General features: G+C 35.6%; 1 protein-coding gene across 2 annotated transcripts in view; it reads left to right on the top strand.

Moving 5' to 3' along the window:
• MEI4 (meiotic double-stranded break formation protein 4) overlaps window positions 1-26,120 on the top strand; it is a 203,481-nt gene extending 177,361 nt beyond the window's left edge. For both annotated transcript variants that reach the window (XM_041763148.1, XM_041763058.1), the window contains one exon: window positions 25,733-26,120. In XM_041763148.1, the coding sequence (XP_041619082.1) occupies window positions 25,733-25,993 (261 nt within the window). In that variant the 3' untranslated portion in view covers window positions 25,994-26,120. The remainder of the gene's footprint in view (window positions 1-25,732) is intronic.
• The last annotated feature ends 426 nt before the right edge of the window (window positions 26,121-26,546 follow it).

Here is a 26,546-nt window from a genome sequence, read left to right as displayed (position 1 = left end):
TACCTAAAGGATGGGGGTTCAAATTATGCATGTGTACACATGGACCCTAGTCATCCAGTCCCATTTGTTATCCTCTCTGCCCGGAGTGCTTTGCCCACTTCCCTTCTCAAAGGTGGCTCCTCCATAGGTTCTCTATTCCCCTGATGACAAAGCCATGGGTAACTCCCATCTCCTGATTTTATTGCATTTATTATTTTATAGTATTCACTGTTCTGTGTATACATATGTGTATATGTATATGTTTAGTTGTTTATTTTCTTTCTTATTTACTAGACTACTTACTAGACCGTAAACTCCAACAAGGCATGTTCTATTTCTATTTGGTTCACTGCTAGATAGAGGGAGGGTCTGTGCTTTAGGTAACATACAGGAAGCACCTAGCAAATGTTAAATGAATGAATGACTGCATGAATAAATGACTTCGTGATTAAGTGTGAAGGAGTTGTGATCAAAGTAGTTAAAGAATGGCTTTAGTTTTCTGCCATACTTGACACAACTATAAAAGATGTAGAACCCTCCATGGCATATTGTAATTCTCTGAAATTGTAGAACAAACTTTGAAAATGTCTGTCAATTGGACGAAGAGTAGTTTTAGCCAGTCAGTGATTTGTAGTGTTTCAAAAGATCAGAAATTCTGAATCTTGAGCAGGAATTTTCTTTAATCACTGAATCAATACTGCTTCATATTGTTTTATATTAAATCAACGTCTTATGGCAACAGAATTGAACACTTTATGAATGTGTAGAGAATTGAGAATGCATTAAAATACATATTTTGTGATAAAATGCACATGATACAGCAAGAGAGATGCATATAACAATCTGCATTTGGGGGAGCTCTAGACCATATGGAATTTATCAAATGATAAATTTGATATTACAGGGATAATTGAATTGAGATCCTCATTTTTGACAAACTGTAATCCAAAGAGATTAGCTGATTTACCTATTTCACATCCTTTTTCTGGAATGTGATGATATAAATTAATACATAACTAACTTTTCTTATACCACCTAGATACTGGAATTTATGATAACAGAACACAGGCTTCAGGGCCATAGAGACCTGGAGGAAATCACAGCTTCATCATGATCCAGATTAGCTTGATGGTTTCTTTATAAAATAGTGATAGTATTGCCATCTAATCCATTACTGTTTAACTAAAAATTCCTATGTCAAGTACCGAGCATAATGTCCGAACTACAATTGGTATTCAATAAATATCAGTGAAGTGACACTCCTGGGGGGCTCAGCGGTTGAGCGTCTGCCTTTGGCTCAGGGCGTGATCCCGGAGTCCTGGGATTGAGTCCCATATCAGATTCTCTGCATGGAGCCTGCTTCTCCCTCTGCCTACGTCTCTGCCTCTCTATGTCTCTCATGAGTAAATAAATAAAATCTTTTAAAAAAATTAGTCTCTTCTACTTTTTCTTAAAAGTCACTTCTTTGATATAATGTCTAATATAATAGGAAATCCACAGTGTTGCTGCAAGACAATCTGTTTATTGATCAATTAAACCTATTAAAATGTCAATTATCATGACTTAGAAAAATGTAAGAAAATAACAACTCAAGTGACAAAATGTCTCAGGGAATGCTTCTCCAATTAAAAAGAGAAATAGAAAAAATATGAAATAAAGGGAGGAGAGGGAGGGAAAGAAGGAAAGAAAAAGGGAAATGCAGCATGAAAATTTCAAATGTTATCATAAAATATAATCACACCTAATTTTCAATGTTACTAGCTACAAACAAGAGCTTGTATATAATATATATATATATATATATATATATATATATATATATATATATATATACACACACACACACACACACACACACATTATATACAGTTGACCTTTGGACAACACAGGTTTGAACTGGGTGGGTCCACTTATATGAAGTTTTCAATAAATACAGTACAGTACTGTAAATGTATTTTCTCTTCCTTGTGATCTTAACATTTTTTTTCTTTAGCTTACTTTATTGAAAGAACACAGTGTATAATGCATACAACACATAAAATATGTGTTAATCAGACATTTATGTTATCAGTAAGGCTTCCCATAAATAGTAGACTATTAGTAGTTAAATTTGGAGGGAGTCAAAGTTATTCTTGGATTTTAGACTGTGCAGGGGATCAGCATCCCTAACCCCAGCATTGTTCAGGGGTCAGCAATATATATATCTCCTTCTAAGTCTCTTATGATCCTTCCAAGTTGTATTGACAACAGCCCCTTAATACATGGCTTTGCTCAGATTTCCAAGGCCAAATATTTCAGAAGATAATCTTTTGATTGTTGAAATGCCAGTATTTAGAAGAAAGAAAAGGTCTACTATTTTCCATGTTATCCAGTTGATGGTGACTGACAAGGGAAGATTTCCTCACCCACTTAGATGTATGGTTCACATCCATACCAGATAATGGCTCATAGTTCAGACTTGAATAACTATCTTAAATATTAATTAACCAGAAATGTCAACTCTGGCTATTTGAAAAATGAGTGTTTTTAAAATATTGGGTGCTGTGACTGAAAGAAGCATTGATTAAATCTGTTTTATAATGGTTTTATTTGAGAGAGGGTAAAAAATGCCGTGCTCTAGGAACCAAATAGTCAACCATCTTTTTTTGGAAAACTCTCTTGAGTATAGAGCACTGGAAAAGGCACTAGAAGTTGTGAGAATGATTCTTTCTTTCTCTCAAAAATCCTGCATTCTTGGCACACACACACACACACACACACACACACACTAAATGATTTTAAGTAAGAACAAAAAGACTCCTTGGAAAAGATAATCCATGGGACTTTTCTGAAAACTGCATTGTGGAGGTAGTCCAAGATGGTGGCCCAGGAAGAACCTGAACTCACCAGCTCCCAATGACAAACCAGAACTACAACTACATATGAAATAATTCCCACAGAAAAAGAACTGAAAACTAGCTGAACATCTCTTTCCACAAGGGATTAAAGGACCACACTGAGATGAGTGGGAGAGGCAGAGGCACAGTCTCACCAAAAATCCCACTTTAGACATTCAGACCACAATAGGGAGGGATCTCAGGGGGTCAGAGCTCACTCCTGAAGAGTGACCAGTTTGTGCACCACATTGAATGCCACAACCCTTGAGACCTGTGACCAGAAAGAGGAGGATCAAAAAATGTCTGCCTTTGGAAATAAATAAACAGAGTTTATATCCAGGAGACTCAGGGGGCCATGAGGATCTCAGATAGTCTCAGGGTTCATGCCTAGACTCAATTTCCTGAGACCCAGCACAAAGGCATCAATTTGAGCAGTGACTGGAATATATGTGAGATTCATTTGCTGAGAGTAAAGCATCTTCCAGGGGGCATAGACCAGGTGGGACTGACTTTGGGTAAATAGGTGCTGGTGAGCACCATTTTTGCACTTTCCTTCTACCATGCTAGTGCTGGCAGGTATGCCTGGACACAGCTTTGCTAAAGCCAAGGGTGTGGCCCTGCCCCAACATCCTTTCCCTACATTGCAAAAGCTACAAACATGGCAGCCCCCAGTCCTTTTTCTTGGGATCACTAAAGCTATGGGTTCCCACTCCCAGAACTCTTCCCTAGCCTTTTAAAACACCAAGTGTGCTACACCCCAGCATTCTTCCCCTGCATCACAAAAGCTGCAGACATGCCCTGCACTCAACATTGTTCTGCAGCATTGCTAAAGGTGGTGGGAAAGCACAGTCCATACATGATATTCCCCTCAATTACCTGGCTCTTGTGGCCAGAGGGGCTTGTGTTCCTGGGCCCCATGGAATTAACAATTGGAAAGACCATTCTGGTCAAGATATCATACCCAAGATGGTGCACAGACAGCAATAGAAACATCTCCAGTCTGTCTTTGAAAAAGGCCCATTTGTCTTTGAAAAAGGCTTCAACCTGAGAGATGGGCTTTAGCTTTGCCACGTATGTGGAGGCTACAGAGGTACTCTGAGGGAATATAGGCAGAGAGACACCATTATTGTACCTTCCATTGTCCCTGCCACAGTTCACTGCTCAAGTCCTCCAGAAAGCTTATATGCTACCACAGTCTTCCAGAAAGGAGCATATACACTCAACTGAAGCCCTGATTCTTGCAACTGTCATCCAGGTGATGCCTCCAGATCTCATGATCTGGAGTACAAAGGGTTTATGATTGCTATTCCACAAGACTTTGTATATTTGCTTTTTTTTAAAAAAAGGATTTTATTTATTTGACAGAGAGAGAAAACAAGCAGGGGGAGCAGTCGGCAGAGGGAGAGGGAGAAGCAGGCTCCTGGCTGAGCAGAGAGCCCAATGTAGGGCTCAAACCTAGGATCCTGGGATCATGACCTGAGCTGAAGGCAGACACTTAACTGACTGAGCCACCCAAGTGCCCTATATTTCAGTACTTTAAAAGCTGCTGCTTGAGGATCTGGCTTCCAGTCAGCCTGAAACTAGGTGCAGAATGAGATCCCACCTTTGGGAACAAGGACAGGTGGTGGCACACCCTAAACAACTGAGAGCTATCAAGAATAAATCAGGCTACTCAGTCACATAGGTTTGAGAAACAACAAAGAGGTAGGGCAAGGTTCAATAGCAAGGTTTATTTCCATACAAGACCACTTCTTCAAGACTAGGAGAGGTAGCTATTATACCTAACACATAAAAAATACAGGAGTCAAGTAAAATGAGAAAACAGGAACATGTTCCAACAAAAGCACAAAACAAAAATTCAGAAAAAGACCTTAGTAAAGTGGATAAGCAATTGATCTGATGAAGAGTTCCAAGTAATTGTCATAAAGACGCTCACTGAACATGGGAGAAAAGTGATAACTTCAACAAAGAGATAGAAAATATAAGAAAGTACCAAACAGAAGTCACAGACCTAAAGAATAAATAACTGAACTGAAAAATTCACTAAAATGGGTCAATGGCAGACTGAAACAGAAGTTTCCAGTGACCTGGAACTCACCCAAGCAGAGCAGTAAGAGGGAAAAAATAATTTTAAAAAATGAATACATTAAGTGGAATAACACTCATATTTTAGTGGTCCAAAAGGAGAAAAGAAAGGGAAAAGAGCAGAAAACTTATTTGAAGAAATAATGGCTGAAAACTTCCTAACCTGAGGAATGAAACAGATACCATATCCAGGAGCATATAGAGTTCCAAATAAGATGAACCTAATGAGATCCACACCAAGACACATTATAATTAAATGTCGAAAGTTAAAAGGAGAATCTTAAAAGCATCAAGAAAAAACAACTTGTATGTACAAGGGAAACCCCATAAGATTATTGCTGAGTTTTCAGTAGAAGTATTGCAGACCAGAAGGGAGTGGCATGATATATCAAAGTGTGAAAGGAAAAATCTTCCAACCAAAAATATACCTGGCAAAGTTATCAGTCAGAATTGAAGGAGAAATAAAGAGATTTTCAGACAAACAAAAGCTAAGAGCTTATCACCACTAAACCACTCTTACAAAAAAAAAAAAAAAGTTAAAAAGACTTTGTTAAGCTGAAAAGAAAAAGTTACTAATAACAAAAAAACATGAAAGTAAAAATCTCACTGATAAAGGTGAATATAAAGTAAAGATGGTGGATTAAACCCATATAAAGCTATTACAAAGGTTAAAAAACAAATAGTAAAAGTGACTATAATTATTGGCCAGGTGATACACAAAATAAGAAGATACAAAATATGACATTAAAAAATGAAAGGGGATAGTAAAACCATAATTTTTTAAATGTATTCAATTTTAAGTTGCTACCAACTAAAAATAGACATATGTATATATAGGCTGTCATATATGAACCTTATGGTAAACACAAAGCAAAATAGTAGATACACTAAGGATAATGAGAAAAATATAAACATAATACTAAAGAAAGTCATCCAACCACAGGGAAGAGAGCAAGAGAACAAGAACAGGACAGAGAATAACTACAAAACAGACAAAAAAAATTTTACAAAATGGCAGTAAGTACATACTTATCAATAATTCAATAATTACTTTGTAAATGGACTAAATTCTTCAATCAAAGTGGGTGAATAGATTAAAAAGCATGATTCATTTATGTAATTGCTTCTAAGAGACTCACTTCAGTTCTAAGGACACATACAGACTGAAAGTAAAGGATGGAAAGAGATATTTCATATAAATGGAAACTAAAAGAAAGCTGATTATAGCTACACTTATATCAGACAAAATAAACTTGAAAGCAAAGATTATAACAAAAAACAAAGAAGAATATTATATAAAGGGTACAATCCAAGAAGAGATAATAATATTTGTAAAAATTTATGCACTCAAATTGGGAATATCTTTACATAAAGCAGATATAAATAGTCCTAAAAGAATTGACAGTGATGCAACTAAAGTAAGAAGAAATATTAATGTTCCATTTACATTCATAGATAAGTCATCCAGAAGAAAATCAATAAGGAAACCTTGGCTTGAAAGAACACATTAGACCAGGTGGACTTAAAGATGTATATAGAAAAAAAAAAAAAAGATGTATATAGAATATCCCATCCAAAATAAGTGGAATACACGTTTTTCTTGTGTACATATGCAATATTATTTGGAATAGGCCACATATTCGGCCACAAAACAAGTCTCAATAAATTTAAGCAGATTGAAATCATTGCAAGCATCTTTTCTGACTACTGTGGTATGAAACTAGACATCAATTATGAGAAGAAAACAGGAAAAAGCACAAATATGTGGAGATTAATCATGCTGCTGAACAACAAATGGATCAATGAAGAAATCAAAGAAATCTAAAAATACCATAAGATAAATGAAAATTGAAATACAGTTCCAAATTCATGAAATGTGGCAAAAGCAGTTTTCAGAGGGAAGTTCATAGCAATAGAAGTCTACCTCATAAAACAAGAAAAATCTCAAATTAACACTCTAACTTTATAACTAGAAGAACCAGAAAAAGAAGAACAAATGAAGCCCAAAGTTAGTAAAAATGAAGGAAATAATAAAGATCAAGGGGAAAATAAATGAAATGCAGACAAAATAAAACAATAGAAAACATCAGTGAAACTAAGAGCTGGCTCTTTGAAAAGATAAACAAGTTGACAAATCTTTATCTACACTCACCAAGAAAAAAGAGACCGGGTTCAAATAAATAAATTGGAAAAGAAAGAGAAGCTGCACACCTGCTATTACAGACATAGAGGATAATAAGAAACAACTGTGAACAGTTATACAGGAACAAATTGGACAATCTAGAAGAAATGGATTAATATTTAAAAACATACAATCTTCTAAGACTGAATCACGAAGAAATAGAAAAATCTGAAAAGACCAGTTGATGGTAAGAGTATTGAGTCAGTAATCAAAACCTCCCAACAAACGAAAGTTCAGGACTCGACAGTTTCACCGGTGAATGCTACAAAATTTTCAAGTAATAATTGAATACCAGTTCTCAAACTCTTCCAAGAAATAGAAGAGGAGAGAACTCTTTAAGACTCATTTTTTCTTTTTCTTTTTATTTTCTTACTTTCTTTTTTTTTAATAATATAGTGATTCAACAATTCTATAAATTATACAGTGCTCATCATGATAAGTGTACTCTTTAATCCCCATCCTCTGTTTTACCCATCCTCCCTCCCACCTCCTTGTGGTAACCATCAGTTTGTTCTCTATAGTTAAGAGTCTGTTTCTTGGTTTGTTTCTCTTTCTTTTTTCCCTCCTTTGCCCATTTGTTTTGTTTCTTAAAGTCCACACATGAGTGAAACCACATGGTATTTGTCTTTCTCTGACTTATTTTGCTTAGCATTATACTCCCTAGCTCCACTCAAGTTGTTGCCCTTCCAGACTCATAAGGCTACCATTACCCTTATTCCAAAACCAGGCAAGGATACTGCACCACAAATTACAGGCCTATTGCCCTGAGGAAATTAAATGCAAAAATTCTCAACAAAATATTAGTGAACTGAATTCAATATATTAGCCCAATTGTATACTATGATCAAGTGGGATTTATTCTAGGCATGCAAAGAGGATTTGACATCTATAAATCAATATGATACACCATATTAACAAAATGAAAGGTAAAAATCATAAGATCAGTTTAATAAATGACAAAATTCACCATTTATAAAAAAAACAACTTCTCAGTATGGTGGATATATATAAAACACACTTCAACATAAAAAGGGGCATATATGACAAAGCCACAGCTAACATTGTATGCATCAGTGAAAAGCTGAAAACTTTTCCTCTAAGATCAGAGTAAGACAGTGATGCCCATTCTTAACATTTTTATTCAACATAGTACTAGAAGTCCTAGCCAGAGCAATTAGACAAGAAAAAAGAAAAGATATTTAGATTGGAAAGAAAAGAAGTAAAACTGTTCTATTTACATGTCACATAGTATATATAGAAAACCTTAAAGACTCCACCAAAAAAACTGTTAGAATAATAAATGAATTCAGTAAAGTTGTAAGATGCAAAATTAATGTACAAAAATCTATTGCATTTCTATACACGAATATGAACTATTATTACAGAAATTAAGAAAAAATCCCCTTTACATTGCATCAAAAAGAATATACTAACCTAGGATAAATTTAAATGAAGTGAAAGACCTGTACATTGAAAACTGTAAGACACTGATGAAAGAAATTGAAGATGGCACAAATAAAAAGAAAGATATTCTATACTCACAGATTAGAAGAATTACTATTTTCAAGCAATCTACAGATTCAGTGAAATCCCTATCAAAATTCCAATGCCATTTTTCACAGAACTAGAACAAATCTAAATTTTGTATGGAACAAAAAAATCCCAAATAACCAAAGCAATCTTTAGAAATAAGAACAGTGGTACCTGGGTGGCACAGTTGATTAAGCATCTGACTCTTGGTTTTGACTCAGGTTGTGATCTCAGGTTTGTGAGATCGAGCCATGCATTGGACTCTGCACTCAGAGTGAAGTCTGTTTGAGATTCTCTTTCCCTTTCCATCTGTCCCTCCCACTACATGCACACATGCTCGCTGTCTCTCAAATAAATAAATCTTAAAAAAAAAAAAAGAGCAAAGCTGGAAGTGTTACACTCCCTGTATGACACTTCAAACCATATTACAAAGTTGTAGTAATTAAAACAGTATGGTATTGGCATAAAAACACACCAAATGAATGGAACAGAATAAGCAGCCCTGAGATAAATCCATGAATGTGGATAGATTTATTTGCTATATAATTTATGACAAAGGAATCAAGAGGACTGTCTCTTGAAGCACTTTGGGAAAACTGGGCCAGCTGCTTGCAGAAGAATGAAACTGGGCTACTATATTTACACCATACACAAAAAAATATGGATAAAAAACTTGAACATCAGATCTGAACTATAGAACTCCTAGAAGAAAAAATATTCAGTAAGCTCCCTGATAGAGGTCTTAGAAATAATTTTTTGAATCTGACACCTAAGACAAGTAACAAAAACAAAAATAAATAAGTGGGACTGCATGATACTAAAAAGTCTCTGCACAGTAAAGGAAGCCATCAACAAAATGAAAAGGCTACCTAGTGAATGGGATAAAATATCTGGAAAACATATACCTGATAAGGGGTTAATGTACAAAATATATAAAAACCCATACAACTCAATAGCAAACCACTCCAAATAGTCCAATTAAAAATAGCAAAATATCTGAATAGATGTTTTCCCAAGAAAATAGACAGATGGCCTACAGGTACTTGAAAAGATGCTCAACATCACTAATCATCAGGGAAGTGCAAAATAAAATCTCAGTGAGGTATCTCTACAATCTTCAGAATGCCCATTCCCAAAAAGACAAAAATAACAAGTGTTAGCAAGAATGTGGAGAAAAAGGAATCATAGTGCACTACTGAAGTAAATGTAACCTATAGAACTACCATATGACCCAGCAATTCCACTTTTAGGTATAGAGAAAATGAAATGAAAACATTAATTTGAAAAGATATAAGCAGCTTCATTGCTGTTCATTGCAGAATTATTTACAGTAACCAAGATATGGAAACAAAAAAACAATGGATAAATGGATAAAAAAAGATGTGAGATATATGTATATATATACCAAGTAGAATACTATTTGGCCAATAAAATAAATCTTACCATTTGCAATAACATGGGTAGATCTTGAGAGCATTATGGTAAGTAAAGTATTTCAGACAAAGACAAATACCATATGATCTCACTTATATACAGAATTTTAAAAACAAAACAAAAAATAAGCTCATAGATACAGAGAGCAAATTAGTGCTTAACAAAGACATGAGGTAGTGAGTTGGTAAAATGGGAGAAGGGGTCTACAGGTACAAACTTCCAGTTATAAATAAGTCATAGGAATGTAATGTACAGCATGTTGTCTGTAGTTAATAATACTATATTGCATATTTGAAAGTTGCTAATAGAGCAAATCGTAGAAGCTGTCATCACAAAAAAAAGTTTTGTAACTGTGATGATGGATGTTAACTAGACTTATTGTGATTTTTCACATATATATAAAAATTGGATCATTATGTTGCACATTTGAAACAAATACAATATTATATGTCAATTATACCTCAATTTATAAACTTATGAAATAGGGGAAAATCTTTTCTTTTTAAGATTTTATTTATTTATTCATGAGAGACACAGAGAGAGAGAGAAAGAGAGAGAGAGAGGCAGAGACATAGGCAGAGGGAGAAGCAAGCTCCATGCAGGGAGCCTAATATGGGACTCCATCCTGGGACTCCAGGATCATGCCTTGGGACGAAGGCAGGCGCTCAACCGCTGAGCCACCCAGGGATCCCCTATGAGGGGAAAATCTTACGAAGTTTGTATTTTTGTGACTTCTGGGGATCCCTGGCTGGCTCAGCGGTTGAGCGCCTGCCTTCGGCCCAGGGTGTGATCCTGGAGTCCCGGGATAGAGTCCCACATCATGCTCCCTGCATGGAGCCTGCTTCTCCCTCTGCCTGTGTCTCTGCCTCTCTCTGTGTGTGTCTCTCATGAATAAATAAATAAATAATTTTTAAAAGACTATATTTTTGTGACTTCCTTAGATTATCTGCATACCTTCACATAATTTGCCTTAATTTCAAGACATATCAGTATATTACAATCCAGTTTAATTTTCTGGTGCTAATTACATGAATTAGTACAAACCCCCAAGAGCTGAAGGTATAGTCCCCATCAAGACTGCCCTCACTTCAGATGCCAACCCCAAGACCATGGGCCTCCAGGTTGTCTGTGCCTTTTTCATGGAATGTGAATACAGCACCCTTTTCATTTATCAATTTGGTTACCAACAAGGAAGATCCACCTGGTATCCCTTTCAAGAGTTTTTACCAAAGAGTCATTCTGTAGAAATGATTGAATTGCTGGACACATGACAGAACTGTCTCTATCCTCTCCCCTCCCTAGAGGTCAGCCTGGCTCAATGCCCCAATTCTCTAAATGCATGGCTGATGTTTGAGATGATAGCTCCTGTCCTTACTCTTCTTGTTAGCATAATCTGAGGTGGGAGCCATAGACTCACTATGAATGACAAAGACAGTCCTGTCACTAAGGAAATTCAAATGATTTAAAGGTTGTCTCCCAGGATTGAGGTACAAAGACCAAATTCTTCACTACACAACGCATGCTTACTAAATAGTTTTACTACACTTTTATGAAAAATAATATACCTTTAAGCCAATGTTCTTTTTTTTATGAGAGCCTATATAGGTTTTCTCATAATTGTTTCAAAACTATGTATATAAAATGTTGTTATTGCCAAAATATACACTCTCATGGATCATTAAAATAAATAATTATGGGCAGCCGGGGTGGCTCAGCAGTTTAGCGCCACCTTCAGCCCAGGGTGTGATCCTGGAGACCTGGGATCAAGTCCCATGTCAGGCTCTCTGCATGGAGTCTGCTTCTCCCTCTGCCTGTAACTCTGCCTCTCTCTCTCTCTCTCCTCTCTGTGTATTCTCATGAATAAATAAATAAATAAATCTTTAAAAAATAAATAAATAAAATAAAATAATTATGTCCATATTAATTATATGTGATTATATATGCACGTAAATATATTTATTCATGTGTGCATGTGTATATACACACACACACACACACACATTTTCCTAAAATAGTTTGGGTTCTCTTTTTCTCTAAATGAGTTTTCTAAAAACTATATCTTTGAAAAGATACTACTAGTAAACTTTCTAGTATACCTGCTAAGAGTAACTGTTTTGTAGTAATTTTCTATGGATAATCCCCAGAAACATATTCGTTAGGCTCAAGTAGGTAATGTTATTTGATAGTATGTCACATCATCTAACATCACTAGAAAAATTAAGTATTCTGCATGAGAAAATTTACCACACAAATAAGATACTTCTTAAATTTTATTTTAACATTTTAATGGAACTCTGTGGTATGTTTTGACTACTTACTAAATAGAGCAAATCAAGCAACACTTATGCATTTTCCAGATTCATCATCTGTTTTTGAATTGTGCTGGCTGTTACATACTTGGCAACACATTCAACTCAAGCATATTGAACTCTTTTCCCATTCTAAAATATCCAGAAATGATCGTGTCTGAATTTTAGTTTTTTCTAACTTCTCCTTTGCTATCAATTCTTGCTCTTTTTAATTTCCTCTGGTAGCATTTCCTGCTCTGCCCTTATTACCTTAAGAATTAGCTCATAGTGTAAGCTGAGGAAATAAGTGAGGACCCAGTGACTCTCCCTGTAGGGTCGCATGCAGTCTACCAGGAGTAGTTTCCTGGTAGCTGTTTCACTGGCTCAGAGACTACAAATTCTAAGATGTTTGACATTTGGAATTTAGACATCCAGATAAGTGAGACTTTATTCCCAAAAAGTTATTTTACAAGGAACTACTGTATTCCTTTATATATATAACATTATGAATTAGAATACTAAAAAGCTTTTCAATTGAACATTCATTTTTTTTTCTTACTGAAGCCACTTTCCTTAAATATTTGGAGGGTTTTTGTTGTATTAGTAAATATATCATCTTATATAAAACTTTAATATCGCTGTTATATCAGATGCAGAGTTTTTATTTAGGATTGAATTTAAATAAGGAATATGTCACTCTTCTAAAGTTAGCATCATAGTTTCTTAAAAAGGTAAAATTTTTTGGAATTTCAAACTCAAATTAAGAAACAAATATCATTACATTTAAAATGTAGTTAATGTTTATTTTAAATATCTTTGAAATTAACCAATGATAGTCAACTTATTGGGCACATTTTTTTTTCTGAAAATAACTGCTTATAAAGTATATATCCAGGTCTATATACTGTTGGTTAATTAAACTAATTGATATGTCTTTTAAATGTAAGTATCTCCCCAGAATACTTGATTTTATTTTTTATAGGTATCTGAAAAATATATTTGACATCTGTGTATTATATGCATACTAAATTGTTCTCCTACTTGCTTTGTTTTCGCTGCATTTAAGTTACTATATGAATTTCCTGTCATGTATTTCATTTCCCTCTAAGCCATTTCTAGTTTAATTTTCCAAAACAGTAACATTTAGAATTTTGCATTGAGATTATTTGCTGAGTACCTTCATCATGCTTTTTTTACTGTTATCCATTTAGCAATGCCACTATAACACTGTAGACATGACTCTTACGATATATATCACAATATATTGTGATTGTTTGCATATTTAACCTCACCTTAAATTGTGATGCCTAAGGATATGAAGCCATACTTCTGTCATTTTGTGTAATTTCCATCTCAACCTCATGGTTGGCAGTAGCCAGGGAGAAAATGTTATTTGAATAAGAGAGCTAATGGAAGCCTCAGTTCTCTCTGGTTCTATACCCCCTCCTCCCTTTTTTTTCCCTTTTTTTTTTTTTTTTTTGTCAGGTAGGGACTGTCACCAGCTCCTAACATAAGAACGCTTTCTCTGGGAGTTACTTAGCATATTTGTGACAGATTCATTTCCCTAGCAGCATCTAAGCGTTAAGATAATGAAAATAGTTAAAACCAGAAAAGTTATCTCATAGTTTGAAGTCTACTTGCTTCTCCTAACCTTTTGGCATTACCTACAGATCTTGTCTTTTCAAAAATTTCTCTAGAGTACTTTCAGATAACAAAATTAAAGTTAAGTTTGAAGAAGTATTTCACATAATAGTGAAAACAAATATATATATATTTTTAATAAAAAAATTACCTAGAGAAAAGGTAACATTTAAAATATTTTTAAACAATATCACATGGTTATAGTATGATTGCTCTTTCTTTAATCAGATATTATTGTATTATGACATTTCCTTGTTCTTACAAATAATTTATCAAATTCATAAAGCTAAACACTTAAAATGGGTCCATCATACTATAGGTCAATTATATCTCAAATAGACTTATTTTTTAAAAAGGAGAGATAGTGGTTGGTTCATTTTTAAAAGAACAAGAATGTATCAAGTACCTTGCTCTCGGCCTGGTCTCTACAACAACAACAACAACAACAACAACAACAACAAACAACATAAAATGTTTTTAAGAACACGGAGTTTACATTTAAACTTTTCCATATGATGTGCAGTTTATCAAGCTCTGATAAAGTGGTTTCATTATTGAATTACTGGTGATACATATTGAAAATAGGAAGACAAAAGGGACAAGCATATTGACTTTTAATTTCTGTGATTCCAACCCTATTTAGTTGGCCTTTGGGGGATACTTGGTAGATTATCTGAGACCATTCTGATTTGGTTTTCAGTTTCCAAACAAAATTATTACAAAGGATCTGGTCACTATGTCCTCTTTGATTTTAGGCTTTGGATCCAGTGCTCTTAAATACATAAACCTTAACACAAACACACATTTCTCACTTAATTTGTCAACTTTATCAAAGGTTAGATACACAGCCTCTAGGAAATTATTTTAGCCTCTGGCTTTTGCCTAGCTGGGCAGTCATTGATGCTACTCCAACAAATCTGGCTCCTGCCTTCTGCCTCATTGGGCAGCTTTTGATGCTGTCTTGGATAATCTTTATTTAGAGTCCTGAAGAAGAATGCTTCATGTCGATTTTACCCCCATTGGCTATTTGGACATTTGTTTTCCATCAGTAATGGCCATCTGGATCTGTTTTTAATATGTATCAGATATTTCACCACTTTTGATTTCTTTTCTCAAGCTCTGTCTTAATGACATGATGGAAATAGTTTAACTTGGTGAAATAGTACATTTTCTCTCAAGAATACTACTTTTGTGTGTCATGATCTGTGTCTTCCTTCAGGAAAATGAGTATTAAACATTTAAGTGGCACAGACCTCAAGGAACCAAACACATTAGTCCATTTAGTCTGGTTCCACTGCCTTAGAGAATCCTGAGGTGTGGGATATTGTAGAGCTTGGTGACATCTTTCCCCACACCTCTCTATGCTCTCTGCCTCTCCTTTGCTTCAGTGCATTTTCACCAGCCAGAGACAGAGGCCCTTGTGGTAGTAGCCAAACAGGTGTTTTACCCATGCTGATAAAAACTTTCAAGTCTTCTCTCCAAAACTATCCCACCATTCCCCTAGGACTAAGTGAGCCTGAAATAGCCCCACTCATGACTAAACTAATTTCCTGAAATTTAGCATCTTCTCACACCCTAGACTCGGTTCTCTTTAGAATTGTTTTATCACCCTGACAGGTAGCATGCACTCTGCATTGCCATTATTTATGTACTTCTTTGTCTTCCGAGGAGTATACTAGGAATTCTTATATAGGTAGGAATCTTGTCCTATTCAGCTCTGCATTGCCAGAACTTACCACAGGGTACAGCACATGAGAGTACCAAATAAATGCAATAGGAGAGAGTGAGGAGTGCAAAGCATGCAGAATCAAAATTTTAAAGTGCTAAGTACTCCTAGCTGAATTAGTGCTAAAGGAATTTAGCTGCTTTTATTCCAGTCTCTCAACTGTCCTTTCACTAGACTCTTATATGATAACCAAATTATCTGGTTTGTACTGCTTTGTCAAGAACTACTGTGATGGAAGTCCAAACTAGTAAATGATCTGTTTGCTTCTCAAATGTACTAGAAATGGATTTCCAGCCTTAGATAAAGTTTCATATTTTGGTATAAAATGGTGAAAATTGTCCTATGAGTGGGATTGACAACTCCATAATGAAGGGTACAGATCCTGAGAAAGCAGTGAAGTTTCAGTGTAAAGCTGTTTAAAGTTGGCTCAGGAAATCTGTTAGAACAGAAAACTGCTGGGGCAGCCTGGGTGGCTCAGTGGTTCAGCCCAGGGCAATCCTGGAATCCTGGGATCGAGTCCCACGTCGGGTTCCCTTCATGGAACCTGCTTCTCTCTCTCTGCCTCTCTCTCTGCTCTCCCTCTGCCTGTGTCTCTGCCTCTCTCTTCATATCTCTCATTAATAAATAAGTAAAGTTTTAAAAAAAGAACAGAAAAATGCCATGTCCACGTATTAGGAAGTCCCTATTCTTTATGTGAAGAAATCTGAGAATTAGAGTCTATGTGGAATCTATCGTACCATATCCACCAGTCTGCTTATTCTGATGACCAAGAAAATGATAAATAGGAGTCAAAGCACAGGATATTTCCATGGAGAAAAGTGCAGATATAAAATTTGTAAGTACTTGGGATTTAGTCTATGACATTATCAGGTTTGTTACCAGAAGGACAAACTATTAGGAATCAAACTCATTTTTACCAACTTGCCTCTAGGATAGACTTGAACAAGTTGATCTATTTCACACTAGTCAGATAATTAGAGGATATAACATCAACAACAACAACAAAAGACAATCAAGCTGGTTGTATAGATATCATGTCTTGTTAGGGAATTAGAGGCGAGGACTGAGCTGATGAACCATTTTACAGTTGTACGTATCACTTAAGACTGCATTTAATGCATATGGACACTATCTGCATAGCCTTCTAATTTCAGAAAGGCTCTAAAATAATTATCTCACATTTTAGTTTCTCAGCATCACCTTTCTATACAAAAAAAGAATGCTCTGCTATTGTTGTCTCTTAAGGACTTCCTTAGTACAAGAAAGTAGATGAAGACACATCCTTAGGTTCTTCACACAATTCTAGGTGAACAATTTCCAGCAAGCTTGAAATGCTTTCAAAAATTGACCACAGTATAATACTTGAGTATAGCAGTAGCCTTCCTCCAGGTGCAGGATTCCTTTTAGATAGAGACTATCTTTTTCACATTGGGTAAAAATATAACGATAATGAGGTACCTGGGTGGCATAGTTAGTTACACAACCGATTCTTGGTTTCAGCGCAGGTCATGATCTCAGGGTCCTGAAATCAAGCTCCATGTCAGGCTCTGCTTGAGATTCCTTCTCCCTCTAACCCTCCTGCTCATTTTCTCTCTCTCTCTCTCTCTCTCTCTCTCTCTCTCTTTCTAATAAATAAATAATTCTTTAAGAAATATAACCATGATTTTGATAATAACAGATAATATATAATGTTTATTTGAAAATGTGCATGTTTTAATATGTAAATATGTCTGTGTCCTGTGCTGGGTTTTGAACATGTAATTTAGTCTTTTTTCTCTCAGCAACCCAAGGGAGGAATTAACCTATGCTATTTCCAAATTTAAATAAGGAAAGGTAGGTTTAGTGAGGTTAAATAACTTGCTCAGCTCACATAGCTAATAAATGGCACATCTGGGGTTTAATAAACAATGAATGTGTGTTCAGTTGATGGCCTTCCTTTACAAAACAAACAAATAAACAGGAAAAACAACTTTGCTTAATAAGATTCTATTTTCTCAAAGATTTCAACCAACAGGGGCCTCTGCCACACCTGTTCTTTTTTTTTTTTTAAGATTTTATTTATTAATTCATGAGAGACACACACAGAGAGAGAGAGAGAGAAAGAGAGGGAGAGAGAGAGAGAGAGAGAGGCAAAGACACAGGCAGAGGGAGAAGCAGGCTCCATGCAGGGACCCTGATGGTGGGACTCGATCCCGGGACTCCAGGATCACGCCCTGGGCCAAAGGCAGGCGCTAAACCACCGAGCCACCCAGGGATCCCCCACACCTTTCTCATCTGTAGTCTCAGCCTAGATATTTTTGTCAAACAAATACAAATCACCCTTTCCCTTTCCGTGATCCTTGTCCAAACTCCTTGCCCACTATAGGCCATTTTCTTTTTCAGTCTATTCATTTTGTTACTTTATTATATAATTTCAGCCTTAAGAAATAGATTTGTGAAAAATAGGTAAAATTGGCTAATGAGAAAGTCATTATTTTTAGACAAGGCTCATAAAAAGCATTTAAACTTTTGTTATGTATATTTCTTTCATGAGTAGCTTGCATCCTTGAATTATTTCCCATATGAAACATGGCAAAATATCAAAATTACAAATGTTAGTAGTTTCAGTAGTTGAGAACTTTTCATCTAAGCAACCCCCCAAATTAAACATAAGCCTTTAGAACCAGTCTTTAGGTTTTAATTTCTTAGGCAGATAATCATACCATTATCTATATAAGGCAAAATGGATTAATACCCATTGGATCCTTTTTTATTCTTCTTTACCTGTCAGTCTGATCAAACGATGATTCACCAGTCTGTACCCCTTACTCCTTTTGAGCCTGGCTCACAATTCATCTTAAGAAATCTTTCCTAATTATCTATACTCTGCTCTGATCAGCCTTTTGCTTTATACACCTTTGGTATGGTTTGGCATCCAGGTTATGGGGGACAGAAAAGGATATAACACCATTTTTGCAGAGACATAGTTTTAAATAGACGTATGCTTCTATTGCAATCATAAGTGCACTGATTTTAAATAAACATGCATGGGCACCTGGGTGATTCAGTCAGTTAAGTATCTGATTTTGGCTCAGGTCAGGATCTCGGTATCCTGGGATCACATGGAGCTTGGCATTCAGTGGAGAGTCTGCTTCTCCCCTTCCCTCTCCATTTGTCCCTCCCCTTTGCTCTTGTTTTGCTCTCTCAAATAAATAAAGCCTTTTAGAAATAAATAAATAAATAAATAAACAAACAAATAAATAAATAAATAATAAATGTGCATTATTTATGATGTGCATATGGTTTTCCTACTCTGTTCTCAAGCACTGTTGGTAGCATGGTCATGCTCAGGATTGTGATGGGTCCCAAGCTAAGCCCCTGCTTATTTGGTAGTTCTTTCAGGGCTTTCTCCTGTGCTTGAGAAGATGCAAGCTGCTTAGTAAACTGGTGATAGAGGGTTAACTTCATCCTCCTCAACTCCTTCACTGAAATCTACTGCCTTCTTTGCTTTCTAGTAGATTAAAAAGGCTAAGTTATTAAAACTCAGGGATAAGTTTCCCACTTAATTATCATGATGACAACTGACCTTTTTCCTGTAAAGTATTATGTTTAATTCATTCTTTTAGAGACTACTAATTTAAGTTGTATCTTACTTATTGCTTCTGTCCAATAAATTCTGGCATGGAGGATACTAAGCCAATGGTATATTTATATTCAGTGAACATTTAATTTAACATTTGGGTTATTCGCCTATACTCTTTGACTTGATTTTCTGCCCTGTAATGATCCAATTTTTTCCTTCTCCTCTTGCTCTTGTAGCAATAAGAAAAACATTGTGTTGTGTTTTCACCCCTTCCATAACAGCATGCATATTTCTGAAAGTGTCAGACTTCACCTTTGTATGCCTTTGGCTAGCACACATAAATTATCAAACTGTAGAATTTAATGAACTATCACATTTTTTGGTATTAAATATGAACATCTAAACTGCGAGCTACATCTCAAATGTACAGTACACTTCTTACATTATCTACTGTCAAGAAATGTGACTTTGTTATTGCACTTTATGCATTCTGTCCCTCCTATGTTAGAGACAGCAGAAGGCAGAACCCTCTCAAAGCAAAGAAACCTTTAGAGCCCCCTTCCTGCCTAGCTAAAGTCTCAAGGTTCCAATTTTAAAAGACCAAAATGGAAGAAGGGGATCTGGGCATAGTGCAGGAAGGTACAACCATCCTGCATAGGTATATTGAGCTGCCTTATGCCTCCAGAATCTGGCCCTTCTTACTGACCCATTGGTGGCCCTCACAAGCCTCACAAGCTCACAAGATGGCTACTCTGCCTCCAAGCAATGCATTGGTATTTCCAAGCAGAAACAATGGTGAAGAGGGAAGGCAAAGCTGCCTTCTACCAGCCTTTGCCTACTATTAAAGAGCTTCCCCAGAAGCCCCACGTGGTTACTTTTATTTCCATCTCTTTGAACAGAATTAGCCTCAAAAGAGACTGAAATAGACATTTTTAGTTGATCTATTGCCACCCTGAGCAAAACTGGGTTTCTTTTGATGAAAAGGGAGGAAGAATTAGATTTGGAATAAGCAAGTAGCAGGGCTGCTTCAAGGATAATAAGTCTCTACAAAAATGTCCAGTTAACCTTGACTGAATCCCAACTAAAACAATAATTAGGAAATTGGCATTATGAGTCGATAGCCTAATTTCAGAATATAAGTTTTAAAGTGAAATTTAGCAGCATGTAAAGAAAATTAATATTTTTCACCACTGAAAAAAAAATATTTGGAGATTTTAACTTTCTGAAGCCCAGCTTTAAGAATAGAAAAATAAATGTTTTGATTCTGAAAATACTCTACAAAAATATCTGGCGATTGTTCTACCCAGAAAGCATTTTCTCTTTTGAAGGTCCCCTATTATATAAAATGGGATTAGGTAATAATAAGTAGTCATGGGACTCTAGCAGCTTCATCTCAAGGTTCCTTCAATTCTTAAAGATCTGGACTGAAAGATAAGGTGATAGCATTTTTTTTTCAGATATATACAGCCATCTTGCTCAGATTTAGGGGTCATTCAGTCTTCCTGGCAGGATGTTCAGGCAAAACATTTGATTATTTTCCTGGTAAGCATGTTCCACCTGTGTTGGGTATTTTCCAATACTGATGTGATTCAATCGAGTTTGATGCTGAGTATAAAAATAACACCAGCATACAGTAAACTATTACCTTACTAACATTTATTTTTGTTTTTATTCAGTTTAGGCACTAATTCAGAAAGTGCCTGACCATATGATTAATCAGAGCAGGCAGCTGCCAGTGTGATGAAGTCTGGGAACTACAGGAAAGAGCTCCCCCACAGACATGCCATTTTAGCATGTTGAAAGGAAAGGGTGCTAAGGCACATGTTGGTTAAGTGCATACTGTCCCTAAAGAGAGAGAGTTAGTTTCAAATTACTATTCTATAACTGGTAAGATCTTAGAGTAAAAGAATGTATCAAATGATTTAGTATAGTCATTTAGGATAGTGGCAGATCCCAAGACAGATAAATTCTGGTAAGAGTAAAAGCGAAGTTCAAAACAGCATAGAGATAGGGCACTACAGAGGGGCTCCCAGCCCACCTGGAAGTAGAGCTAAACATACCCAAAGTAAGAATCTCAAAGCCAAAGGAAAGATACCAAGACACACTCTGCCTGCTTCACACTCTTGCCCTGAAATTGCTTGGAATGCAATGGCATTTATCAGAAAGGAGAAATTCCCTTATTCTGTGATAAGCACAATTTGACAACTTTGTATTGTTCATAAAATTATGTTATACTTGAATACCAGGGTTAACTAAAATTTAATCTAAATCATTTCAAAAAAGAATACCCATTCAGTTCACAAAACACTAATGTATTTTAAGAGCCCAGTAGGATAAATGCTGTAATATATAGCTAATATTATCAATAGAAACCTAAAACCATTGCAACACTCCTGCCTAGATTATCATTATACAGACAGTACCCTGTTGTAGTTAAAGCTTCAAAGTGAATGAAATAAATGTGCCTTTTTAGAATAGAGTTTGTATTTCACTGCCACCTAATAATAATGTTAATGTCTAAATAGGTTAAGCAGGTATGTTTATAACAATAGTTCCAAGGAAGAATTATCTGTTAACTCACACAGGATTTGGACCATCTGTGGTCATTAGTGAGCTGGTTGACAAGTATTTAAGTATTGCTGACATGACCGGGTTAAACACATTTTTTAGTGTTTTAGTGATTTTTTTTTTTTTTTTAGTTTGGAAAAGGAAAGTATTTGAAAAGTACTTTAATAATGAAAAATGTCACTGTGATTCTCCTTCAGATAGTAAACAGTATGTATCTATAGTGGTTCATTTTACATTACTGTAATCACTGTTCAATTCAAAACAACAAATGTATATTGAGATCTACTATTGGCAAGAAAGACATTGTTTTAGTAATCATAGAAACTATAGTGATGGGAACACATATACTTGCTTCTCTTAAGCATATTTAGAATCTAAATGGGTGATGAAATAAATATAACCAACTAAATATAACCAACCAGAATGTAAGACAAATAGTTCAAATCTATAAAATTGAGGGGCTCGGGAAGGGCTCAGTGGATATGTGGCATCTGTGATAGGCACTGAAGGCCAGTCAGCATCCTAGTAATTAGAGATTGATGAGCAAGGCCATTCTAGATCAAGAGAATCAGCACATAGATATTAGGTATATTCACTTAAGAATGTGGAGTCCACATTCTTAAGTGGACATACAGGCAGTTAGGATGTAGTTCTTATTACAAGCACTTTAAAAGAAAGTGTCAAATAGAAAAAGCAATCCTAAAATATGTATGAAAACAGAAAAGAACCTGAATAGCCATAGCAATCTTGAGAAAGAAGAACAAAGCTGGAGGCATCATGCTTCCTGATTTCAAACTATATTACAAAGCTGTAGTAATCAAAACAGTATGCCAGTATGCCTATTCCAGTATGGAATAGGCATAAAAACATGTACATAGATCAGTGGAGCATAATAGCTCAGAAATAAACCCACATATATATGGTCAATTAATTTATTACAAAAGAGCCAAGAAAGTACAATGGGGAAAGTAGACTCTTCAATAAATGGTGTTGGGAAAACTGGACAGCCACATACAAAAGAAGGAAACCGAAACACTACTTAAAATCATACAAAAATAACTAAAAATGAACTTGAATTAAAATTTAAAAAGACTTGAATTTAAGATCTGAAACCATAAAACTCCTAGAAGAAAACATAGGTGGTAAGCTCCTTGACATTGGTCTTGGAAATTAGTTTTTGGATTTGACACCTAAAGCAAAGGAAAAAAAAAGAAAAAGTAAAAGAAACAATTGGCATTACATCAAACTAAAAAGCTTCTGCACAACAAAGGAAACCATGAACAAAATAAAAGGCAGCCTACTGAATGGGAGAAAATATTTGCAAATCAAATACCAAATAAGGGCTTAATATCCAAAATATATAAAGGACTTACACAAGTTAATAGCAAAAACAATCCAATTACAAAATGGACAGAGGATCTGAATAGACATTTTTCCAAGCAAGACATATGTATGGCTAACAGGTACATGGAAGGATGCTCAACATAACTAATCATCAGGGAAATGCAAATCAAAACCACAATGAGATATCTCCTCACACCTTTCAGAATGCTATTATAAAAAGAGAGAAATCATAAGTGTTGGTCAGAATGTAGAGAAGAGGAAACCCTTGTGTTCCCACTATCAGTGGGAATGTAAATTGGGGAAAATATGGAAAATATTGTGGAGATTCCTTAAAAAATTAAAAATAGAATTACCGTGTGATCCAGAAATTCCAGTTCAGGGTATTTATCCAAAGACAAAGAAAACACTAATTCAGAAGTTTATATGTATGTCCATGTTCATTGCAGCATTATTTACAATAGCCAAGATATGGAAAGAACTTAAATGTTCACTGATGGATGAATGGATATAGAAGATATGGTGTGTGTGTGTATATTTAAATATATATATATATATTTATATATGTACTGTGCACATACACACACATTACAATGGATTATTATTCAGCCATAATGAAAGAATGAAATCTTGCCATTGGTGACATGTATGGACCTGGAGGGCAATATGGTAAATGATATAAGCCAGACAGAAAAAATAAATAAATGCCATATAATGCAGTTATGTGTGGGATGTTCAAAAAAAACAAAACCAAGCTCATGGATCTAGAGAATGGATTTTTAGTTGCCTGAGGTGAGGGCTAGGGGGTGGATAAAATGGGTGAAGAGAATGGAAAGGTACAAATTTCCAGTTATAAAATGAATTTAAGTCATGGGGATATATGGGGATCCCTGGGTGGCTCAGCGGTTTGGCGCCTGCCTTCAGCCCAGGATGTGATCCTGGAGTCCTGGGATCAAGTCCCACATTGGGCTCCCTGCATGGAGCCTGCTTCTCCCTCTGCCTGTGTCTCTGCCTCTGTGTGTGTGTGTCTCATGAATAAATAAATAAAATCTTTAAAAAAAAAGTCATGGGGATATAATGTAGGTATGGTAACTATAGTTAATAGCATTATATTGCATATTTGAAAGGAGCCAGGAGAGTGGATCTTGAAAGTCCTCATCACAAGAAAAAGGATTTGGTAACTATGTATAGTGATAGGTGTGACGTAGTCGTACTGTGGTGATAATTTTGCAATATATATAAATATCAAATCATTATGTTATACCTGAAGCTAACATGTTATGTCAACTATACTTCAGTAAAAAGAAAGTATATATTTAACTGTTTATAGAATCTCCTTGTTATGGAACACATTCCTCTGAGCTCTGTAAGAATGTTTCTTTTTATTTATGTATTATTAGAGTGGATAGATTTGGGGAATGTTTCCAATACATGTCTTTTTTTAAAATTTTTATTTATTTATGATAGTCACACACGGAGAGAGAGAGAGAGAGAGAGAGAGGCAGAGACATAGGCAGAGGGAGAAGCAGGCTCCATGCACTGGGAGCCCGACATGGGATTCGGTCCCCGGTCTCCAGGATCTCGCCCTGGGCCAAAGGCAGGCACTAAACCGCTGCGCCACCCAGGGATCCCTCCAATACATGTCTTAATAAGCAAATGATAAAGCCAGTTTACATATTTAATTCCTGTATCATGTTATGCTTTCCATTTCCACTTTTTAGGCCTTCTATTTTTTAAGATTTTATTTATTTATTTATTCATAGAGACACACACACACAGAGAGAGAGAGAGAGAGAGAGAGAGAGAAGCAGAGACACAGGCAGAGGGAGGCCCCATGCAGGGAACCTGATGTGGGACTTGATCCTAGGTCTCCAGGATCACGTCCTGGGCCTAAGGCGGTGCTAAACCACTGCACCACCCGGGCTGTCCAGGCCTTACTTTGATTCAATTGATTTTCAACCTTCTAGGGCCAAACAGTAACTTCTTAAGACACATCTACATTTTTCCTCAAGACCAAGTATGTGATTCCACACAATCTAATCCTATTCCTCATTGATTTGTGTAGTCTTAGAATGAGATCCTGTCTGGTCTCTTAGAGATCATAACCGAATAATATACATTGAAACATACTCTTAAAACCCTACCTCAAAGATCCTTATGTTATTGGCAGGCATGTCATCCACTGGAAGTCTTTGCCACGACCCTGAATTCAACACACAAGACACCGTCAGGTATTCTCAGATTCATCTGAGTAATGAATTATAGCAGTGAAACAGAGAAAGGATTTTGATCTCTAAACCATAGAGAGAAAAAAGTCATTCACTAAGATGGCAAAGTTTTTGAAAGAAAGGAAATGTTCTCCTTTGTTCTCCCTCCATCCCAAAGGAATAGGAAGATGGACAGTGTTAATATATCAACAGTAATTTAATTTTGTCCAAAAATTTAATATCTTTATTTGGCTATTTCTGAGCTGAACTACAACTAATATGTTTTTTAAAGAAGTTTGTTGTTTATTTGCAGGTGCAAGCCAGTTACGTGACACACTATGAAAATATTTTCTCCCTCTTCTGGGTTCTGGAGCAGCTTCTTCAAAAGGAAACCAAAGAAGGCAACACTTCAAGTGTAGTGCATGATGACCAAGAAATCAAGAAATTTCTTCAAAAGCATGATGAAAATATTTCCCAACTCTCTGATGCATTTCCTTTATTTACTCTTTATTTATGGAGACTGGGCATTCTCTTGAACTCAGTAGAAACGGTTGAAAGTAAATCACTTCCTTAGCAATTTACTAAATGTCAGAAACATACTGAAGTATGAAGATCTTCTGCTTAAAACATTTTCAAGATTTTTTAAATGAGTGTTTTAGGGACGCCTGGGTGACTCAGTGGTTGAGCATCTGCATTTGGCTCAGGGCATGATCCCAGAGTCCTTGGGATTGAGTCCCTCATCAGGCTCCCTGCAGGGAGCCTGCTTCTCCCTCTGTCTATATCTCTGCCTCTCTCTGTCTCTCATGAATAAATTAAAAAATCTTTTTTAAAAAATGAGTGTTAATGGATTTCTTAATATAATCATAAATTCAGTAGTTTTAAATTGTATATAAAAGATTATGAATCAAAAAAAAAAAAAAAAGATTATGAATCATATTTCTATACTAAAATCAGCCAGTTTCAGTTGAGAATGTCCTTATTTCCGTGTAACTGTTTTTTACCATAGTTACTCAATATAGTCTAGTTCTGTTCTCTATAATGGACCATTAATTATCTATCTCATAAACAATATTTACATTTTAAAAGATTTATACATAATAGATACTAAAAGGCAATGGAAGAGATCT

This window comes from Vulpes lagopus, chromosome 1 (assembly GCF_018345385.1).
Source record: "Vulpes lagopus strain Blue_001 chromosome 1, ASM1834538v1, whole genome shotgun sequence".
NCBI lineage: Eukaryota > Metazoa > Chordata > Mammalia > Carnivora > Canidae > Vulpes > Vulpes lagopus.
The sequence above is the reverse complement of the archived record's forward strand: the minus strand, read 5'-3'. Positions and strand labels throughout refer to the sequence as shown.